Here is an 8,739-nt window from a genome sequence, read left to right on the forward strand (position 1 = left end):
CCACACTGATGAGTGGAAAGCATGCACTCGCTCTCTTGAGGAGTGTTTATTGCGCATGATCTTTCTTTCAAGAGACTGTAGAACCTTCTTTCAAATTGCTGAAATCATCAGAGATGTCCCATTCATTAGATAAGGCAGCTTTCTTGGACAGGCATAGATGGGTACATCCAGCATAATTCCTTTAGCTCCTTGTCTAAAAAGACACAACCTTACATAGTTGGCTTAAGTGGTCCTAGCAAGGAGGGGTGTTGCCACGTTCGCCATGCATTTGCAAAAGATATTTAGTGGGCATAGCTCTTAGGCATGCCACATTGAATGAGACATTGAACACTAAAAATAACAGTGTGCTAGGTCATACGTCCTGAACAAGAAAGATTGAAAGCACTTGTTTATACACATTAGTATCTTGGCCAAACATACATGTAAGACTATATACAAAGACTGTCCTAGAGCATTCCTCTACTTCAAAGAAAATCATATCTTGTGCCACAGTGCCAGCACCTCACTAGGAAGTGAGGTCATCCAAGCCCAAAAAATCATATGGTTGGTGTTCAGCAAAACCAGGGTGGCCATATCTCACTGGCTTACAGGGAAACACACTTCCTTTCAGCTCATGGAAAAGCTTCAAGTTGTCCACCAGCTTATGAAAGACTTTGCACCCTGCACACTACAACATATTCACACTCTTTATAGCGTTTTTGACAAGGTCGAGAGAGAATATTTAAGTGAACGGATGAAGCAAAATGAAAGAAGAAAGCCTTTACCTGGACAAATACAGTGCCATCAGTGTACGCATGGGGATTGATTGCACGAGTTGTGCGCTCACCACATACATTACATGTAAATGCTACCCGCATGCGTCTCCGTGGAGACTTGCTCAACATAGGCCACCGATGCTCACTAACTTCATTTATTAGCTGCCCCTCCTCCAGTTCAAATGGGTTTGACGGCCCTTCCAAACCGGAGCCTGTTGTCCACCCTGTTCCAGACGCTGCCCGGAGGACCAAGCCCATAGCCATGTCCTGCATGTACCAATTAAGTCAGTCACGGTACTGAACCTACACTCTAAGAGTGGCATTGGAAAGTGCAAGACATATGATCATAATGAAAACTCACACCTTTGATAATGTCTGAAAACAAGTGTTTGAATTTGCAGTCAAATTATCCTCTTCTTTCTGCATATGTACCAAAGCTTTCACCTCTTCATTTCCATGTAATTCCCATGGATTGCCTGGAAGACCATGGTAAATATGCATGTAAGACATAAAGTTGAAAGAGATAGCGCAGGCAGAAGCATAAATAGTAAACATATGAGAGAGTGCAAAGGAGAGAGAGAGTTGGACAAGATCAGCTTTTATAACAGCAGTAAAGCTTTACAATGGCAATGGCCAGCAACTGAATGTTGAACTATGTGCAAGTGGATTGGATGAAGAAGTGAATAAAGGGGAACTCCTTATATAGTGCCTCAATGAGCTCGCCGACTGCCTCTAGGGCTGGCCGATTGCTCACAAGACAAATAAATAGGAGAAATATAATAAAATGTGAGATAAATAGTAGAAGCCCCAGAACACTGAGATGCACAATTCTAACACCCCCTCTGCAGCTCATAGTGTGCAAGAGTCGGAAGAAGATAAGTCGATGAAGATGCAACCATGGACCCTCCAGCACCGCAAATACTGGAATCACCTCGGAGAGAGCACCCACCAACCTGTTTCCTCGAAACAAGATGCCACCACGAACAGCAAGGCACTTTGCTTGGCCACGAATTCCTACACAAGTGTGCAGTGAACTCCAAAAATAGATGATGAGCTGCTGGACATCCAGCGCCCATAATCCCCAACAATGGACGGAACACATCACGTCCTAAAAGCCTCGAACAATGAACTTGGAACAGATCCAATTCATAATCTCTGCTGTACCAAAGATAACCATGTCTTGCCAGATGTCTAATGCTTGGAACTCTGAATCACGGTCCCCATGCACCAGTAAGTGGAGCTGTAATCAGCTCCCTCTCTCGCCCACAAGCCTCTTCTGGCTGGAAGCACATGGGAGGAAACTGCATGTGTACTAGAGAAGCACACCATCTAGGGTCTCCTGAGCCAGAAGCGCCCTGGGAGCCCTAGAAGTGGTACTAGAATCTGTATCACTATCCTGTGTCGTGTCTTTGCCTTTTCTCTGAGATGAAGCCTTGCCCTTGGTCTTGTCCTTCTTCTTGGACAAACAATCCTTGGACAGATGTCCTCTTTTCCTGCAAGAAAGGCAGCGACTCCGATCTTTCTTTTGAACTGAGGAAAGTGCCTAGTCACAACTATTGACTGACACCTTCAACTTACCTTTCTTTTGAACTGAGGAAAGTGCCTGGTCAGAACTGTTGACTGACACCTTTAACTTACCCTATTAGATGAGAACGGACTCCTCCTCCAAAAGTAGGGGGCTAAGGTCATCAAAAACCAAGTGAGTGGATGTGACCTAGCATCGCAAAGATCGAGAAATAACATCATAGTCTGGAGGAAGCTTGGTGAGGATAAGAGCAGCCAGCTGAGAAGAGGACAAAGCAACACCCATAGCCAGTAACTGGTCACGGATAACCTTGACCTTCATGAGAAAAGACTGCATGGAATTGCCTTTAGGAAATAACAAACCGTAGAGCTGCCCCTGCAAGGTAATTGCCCTCATCGATGAATCTCGTGCAAAGAGATCCTCTAACTTTGACCATACCTGATGAGCAAAGGAGAGAGTTTGCACTGCTAGTCACCTAGATGAATCCAGGAACATGCCCAAATTCACCTTATAAGAAAGTGTAATTTATAACCTCATGGTAGTCATCCACAAGACAATAAACCAGTCTTATCAAAGTCTGGCTGTCGAAGAGCTGTGTGAGTCCATTATATTTGGTACTAGCAACACTCCATTGTAGAAATCATGGAATTGGGCACATGGACAAGGGTTGAGGACAGCCCAAATCTGGGGTCCTCCATGACAAGTTGGCCTGCTCAAGAAGGCAAGAGTATGGGGCATGTCTTACTCATCATTGCTCTTGCCCGTTTAACACCTCCAAGGGAGGTCAGCAGCAGCACGTTTGAAGGATCCATCTGCAGCCCATAGAAGACCTAACACAAGGCATCTTCCACATGTTACACTTGGTATTCCTGTACGGTAAGAAAAAGCATTGGTGCAGAACATCCTCGATTAGAGGAATCCAATATGCTCAAATCGTCATAACTTTCCAAGCCACACATTGGTTTTGGGATGCCTTAGTCACAAGCAAGAATCGGTTGATCTAGACTGCTGGAGCGCAAAGCAATGTAGACTGCCCATGAAATGTAAACACCAAATCCCCTGTCCTTATTGGATCACCCCTTGTGTGCTTAAAAACAGGACTCTCTTATGACATGAAACACCATCTATCTCAATTACATGAAAACAGTAGGCAGCATATTCCAACAGGCCATCTTAATTATCCATGAATTAACGTTATAATATTGTGAAGAGCCTTAGTAGTCACCTTTCATTGATTAACAAGACACTGAAGAAAAATCTCACCACCCACAACATAATTGATCTGCAGATTCTCTTAACTATGGGTGCTACAAAGATACTTATTCAATTAACATAATTTCATGTGCTTGTGGTGGCAAGATGGTTGTACTGTGACATTAACGACGATTATGATGATGATGATCATTATGATTATGATTATGATGACAAGGTCGACGATCATGACAGCAACGACAACAATGATAATGTCGTGCAAAATTACCTAGGGGTGATGCAGAATTCATGTCCTATGTAAACAGCAATAGAGAAAAAAATTACGGCAAAATTAGCTAAGGGTATTGTAAAATTCATGTCATATGTAAACAGTAACACAGAGATAAACGAACCAGGAGATGACGACGGGTAGCTGTCGGTGAAATCCTGAGACTTTCTGGTGGCATTAACAGAGGACCAACCGAATTTGGGAGCTTCGAAGGGGGAAAACGGACCAGAGACGATTTTCTCTGCTCCGTTGATGGCCTGGCAACAGTAGGGCAAGCGGGCAGGCGAGTAAGGCCTGGAAGTGCCGGAAGACAGGGTGGCCACGGCGCCGGCGAGGGAGTGTGAAACCAGGATGCGCTCCATAATCTGCCGATCAAGGATTCTCTGTGAGACTAAGCCTGCGTGATTCAGGTAAACAGAAACCCCCGCCCCTCTCTCTCTCTCTCTGTCTCTCTCTCGCTACACAAGATATTTCGATGTATATATCATTGGGGATGTGGCGTGTATTGACATAGTGCCAATTTTAACATGCTTTTACGTCCTCAAAACTCCCTAGATTTATTCTAGTATACTAGTGGGTTGACCCGTCCTTAACCGGCAAGAGTATTCTTGCATGTATAAAAACAAAGGGTTCATCGTAAATTAGTGTATGTATGTATATATATATATTCAATATTTTGTGCCAAGCAAGAAAAATAAATAATGCCACTATATATAAAAGCAAGTCAAAAGCATACATTTGCTTATCCAAATGTTTTAAAAAATAAACAGGAACTCCTTCAGCCATCTCAACAATTTGAACCACCTCTTGAGCAATGATGGAGCACTCCCTTTTATGGATCTACATGGTAGCTTAAGCTCAATGCAAGTAGATTTATACACATGAATTCGATATTACCAAAGAGAGTAGCATCACTGTGAAAGATTGCACAGAAAGACAACATAGATTGCACATGTCACATCTTTGTATCTTTTCAAATGCTTACTTCATTGGTGCATAAATATCTATGAATGTAGTCTCTAGCATACTACACAGGGACGGACGGCGGTACGGACGGTGGCACAACAGGGCATACGCTACACAGAAATACGTGACGTCTGTGGAGCACCCCGGGGGTTTATATAGCTGAGGGGTGAGGGCACGGGCGCTGCGCAAAGCAAGGACGAAAGGACGGTGTACCTTCAAAGGCTATGGATCAGTGGCCTGCATGGGTCTAGGGGAAAGGTACGGTGTCGGTTGTCCGAGAAAGGAGTGGTACGCATGTACCTTATCTGGTCTGAGGCAGCATGGGTGTCCACGTAAGGGTACGCGTGGACCATACAGTGGGCGACCGTCCTTTGGTTCTTGTGCGGTCATTGTACGGGCACCCTAGTAAGTGTGTACGGACCAAATTTTGGGGTGGGGTACCCAAATTTGGGGTGTCCGCCTCGATTTGCATGCCAGACCGCCCCGGGGGGCGAAATTTTTTTTTTTTGTCCGGGAGGTTCTCTTGGTCGCAGGGGTTCAGACCGTTCGTCAATCGGACGTGCGGTCGTGCATTTATTAAGGTTTAAAGGTCGCCGTTTTTTAACTAAAATGATTGAAATTAGCGTATAGGCTTGATCCGGTGTCCGTTTTGGATGTTGTAAAATCCTATATTAGGGTAAAATCGCACGCAGATTCCAAATTTGGGCTCAAAATTTGAAGATTCTAAGTAGAAATGACTCAAATAATAAAATCATTGATATTTATACCATAAAAACTCATAATTACATGGACATTTCTTTATTAGTGAAGATGGGTACGTTACATCCTTCCCCCCTTAAAGAAATCGAGATGTCCTCATCTCGTCATGAATTGGGGATAATCCTTTAAGAGTGTAGCTTCATCTTCCCAGGTTGCATCCTCTTCAGGGTAATCTTTCCATTGAACTAGATGTTCTACAAGAGTTCTATTTCGGAGTTGCCTTTCCCTAGAATCTATGATGCTACTGGGCTATAATTCAAGGACTCCTTGAGTAGGGATTACAACTTGTTCATCATCAAGAATATGATCGAGACTGGGGACATATGGTTTTAACAAACTTACATGAAATACATTATGGACTTTGATATGGGCTGGGAGTTGGAGTTTATAGGCACTTTTACCTAGATACTTGATAACTGTATAAGGACCACAATACCTAGGGTTGAGCTTCTTATATTTCCCGAGTGATAGAGAACTTCGTTTGGGTTGGACTCGTAGAAGAACTCTGTCTCCTTTCTTGAAGATCCTTTCAGACCTCTTGTTGTCAGCATAAAGCTTTTGTCGAGATCTTGGGCAGCTTTAATATCCTTTTGGATTGCCTTGGTTTGTTCCTCCATTTCTTCGAGCATTTTCCTGGATGCCTCAACTCTTATGGGTGGATCAGAGAAATTTAGAGGAGACAGGCATTCTTGTCCATAGAGTGCCTTGAATGGTGACATTCCTATGCTTTGATGATAAGATGTATTGTAGGCAAATTCTACCAGAGGAAGGTATTGAATCCACCTTCTTGGTTCCCGTCCACAATATGCTCTGAGAATGTCTTCAATTACTTGATTGACTCTCTCAGTCTGGCCATCGGTCTCTGGATGGTAAGCTGTGCTAAAGCAAAGTTGAGTTCCCAGGGCTTGAAATAAAGACTGCCAGAATTTTGAAGTGAAATCAGAATCCCGATCACTTACTATCCCTTTTGGGAGACCATGAAGTTTGAGGACTTCCTTGATGAATATTCGAGCAACATCAGAAGCTTTGAAGGTCTTCTTTGCTGGTATAAGGTGAGCTACTTTGGTAAGTAAGTCCACTACTACTACTACTACTAGATTGGAGTCATATCCTCCTTGAACAGTGGGGAGACTTGTGACAAAATCCATACTAATGCACTCCCACTTCATTTGGGGAATATCTAAGGGTTGAAGTTTTCCAGGCATCTTGACCCTTTCAGCTTTGATCCTTTGGCATGAGAGACATTGCTTGTACCGAAGCACATCATTTTTCAAGCCTGCCCAATGAAAGCTCCTTCTTACAGCATTTAATGTTTTTGCATAACCTGGGTGTCCTGCAACAACAGGGCTATCATGAGCTTTATGGAGGATTAGTTTCTTTAAAGCAGGATCCTTAGGGATACATAGCCTGTGATTGAAGTAGAGGCTTCCTTCATGAGTGGAGTATCCCTTGATTAGATTCTTCTCTTTCTCTGAATGTCCCCCTTCTTCTACTAATTTTTCATCCTCTGATAATCTGGATCATGAGATGAGACTTCTTCCACCTTGACCAGTATGGGATTATTTGGCATTGAAACTGCATTCAAGAAAGATTTGCGGCTAAGTGCATCTGCTACCACATTATCTTTCCCAAGGCGGAATTTGATGTCGAAATCATATTCTTGTAGAATTTCAATCCATCTCCTTTGTCGCATGTTGAGGTTAGGCGGTGAAGATCCACTTTAAGACTTTTGGGGTCAGTTACAAGCTGGAATTTGCCTCCCAAGAGATAATGTCTCCATAATTTGAGGTAATGAACAACTGCTAAGAGCTCCAAATCATGGGTGGCATAGTTTGCTTCATATTGCTTCATTTGCGGGAAGTTTAAGCAACTGGTCTTCCTTCTTGGCCTAAGACACCACCAAGTGCTAGACTACTAGCATCGGTAACCACTTCAAATTCCTTGGAGAAATCAGGAAGCTTTAAGATTGGGGCAGAAGTAATAATGACTTTCAGCTGATCAAAGCTGTTTTGATGGATTGGCAACCACACTATTTTGCAATCCTTCTTAAGAAGATCCGTCAAAGGTGCAGCTACCAAGGTATAATCTTTGATAAAAATCCTATACCAACCCGTGATTCCCAAAAATCCACGAACTTCAGGAACTGATTTAGGGGGTGGCCATTCTAGAATATCCTTGACCTTGGCAGGGTCTACTGAGATGCCATCTTTGGAGACGATGAATCCAAGATACTCAATTTGATGAGTAAAGAAGGTACATTTGCTCTTCTTGGCATAGAGTTTGTGTCTGCGCAGCAATTACAGAACTCTACGCACATGCTCCTCATGCTCTTCCATTGATTTGGAGTAGATTAAGATGTCATCAAAGAAAACAAGCACAAATTCATCCAAGTAAGGATGGAATATATCTTGCATTAGGCGGTTGAAGGTTGCAGGAGCATTGATTAACCCGAATGACATTACAGTAAACTCATAGTGGCCATAACGGGTATTGAAGGCTGTTTTGGGTATATCTGCTTCCTTTACTTTGATCTGATAGTAACCAGACCTCAAATCTATTTTTGAGAAGACTTTGGCCCCATGAAGCCTGTCAAGAAGTTCATCGATGCGAGGGATAGGATACTTATTCTTGACAGTGACTTGATTTAGCCCTCGATAATCTATGCAGAGGCGGAGAGTCCCGTCCTTCTTTTTTTGGAAAAGAACAGGTGCTCCCCCCACGGAGAGCTACTGGGGCGTACAAATCCTTGTTCAATGAGTTGGAAAAGTTGCTCCTTAAGTTCAATGGCTTCAGGAAGGGACATTTTATAGGGAGTTTTTGAGACGGGTTGAGCTCTAGGGATCACCTCGATTTCATGGTCGACTTCTCGAGGAGGTGGTAACCTTGTAAGCTCATCAGGGAAGATGTCAGAGAATTCTTGGAGCCAAGAGGGTTCTGTTACCATACTAGGTTCAATGACTTTGTTGAGTTTGACTAAGAAAACTTGCTGACCCTTACGTGTTCCCTTGAGAAGATGTTTTGCCTTGACTACCCTAGACTTAGGTTTTCCTGTGATCCCCTAAACAGATATTACTTGGCCATGCTCATTTTCAAAAGTGATACTCCCCTGGTTACAATGAATGCTAGCTTTGTTTGCAATTAACCAATCCATCCCAAGGATTCCATCATAAATTCCTAGTGGCAAGACTCTAAAGTGACCATGAGTTTGCTCATTACCCAGCTCAAAATCAAGGTTTCCTATAGAGTGGCGAGAT

At 43.2% G+C, this 8,739-nt stretch overlaps 1 protein-coding gene across 2 annotated transcripts; it reads right to left on the reverse strand.

Moving 5' to 3' along the window:
* Positions 1–374: 374 nt before the first annotated feature.
* LOC147628280 (uncharacterized) lies at positions 375–4,257 on the reverse strand. 2 transcript variants are annotated; one of them, XM_086813356.1, is made up of 4 exons: positions 3,885–4,257; positions 1,119–1,231; positions 765–1,022; positions 375–660 (listed from the first exon to the last, which is right to left on the reverse strand). In XM_086813356.1, the coding sequence occupies exons 1-4, from the start codon at positions 4,120–4,122 to the stop codon at positions 625–627; spliced, it is 645 nt and encodes a 214-aa protein (XP_086669482.1). In that variant the 5' UTR covers positions 4,123–4,257; the 3' UTR covers positions 375–624. The 2 variants fall into 2 exon arrangements, with proteins under 2 accessions (XP_086669482.1, XP_086669481.1); XM_086813355.1 differs by having other exon boundaries at positions 375–667.
* Positions 4,258–8,739: the final 4,482 nt, after the last annotated feature.

Source organism: Cibotium barometz, chromosome 19, assembly GCF_041138505.1.
Source record: "Cibotium barometz isolate CiBa-2024 chromosome 19, ASM4113850v1, whole genome shotgun sequence".
In the NCBI taxonomy this organism is placed as follows: Eukaryota; Viridiplantae; Streptophyta; class Polypodiopsida; order Cyatheales; family Cibotiaceae; genus Cibotium; species Cibotium barometz.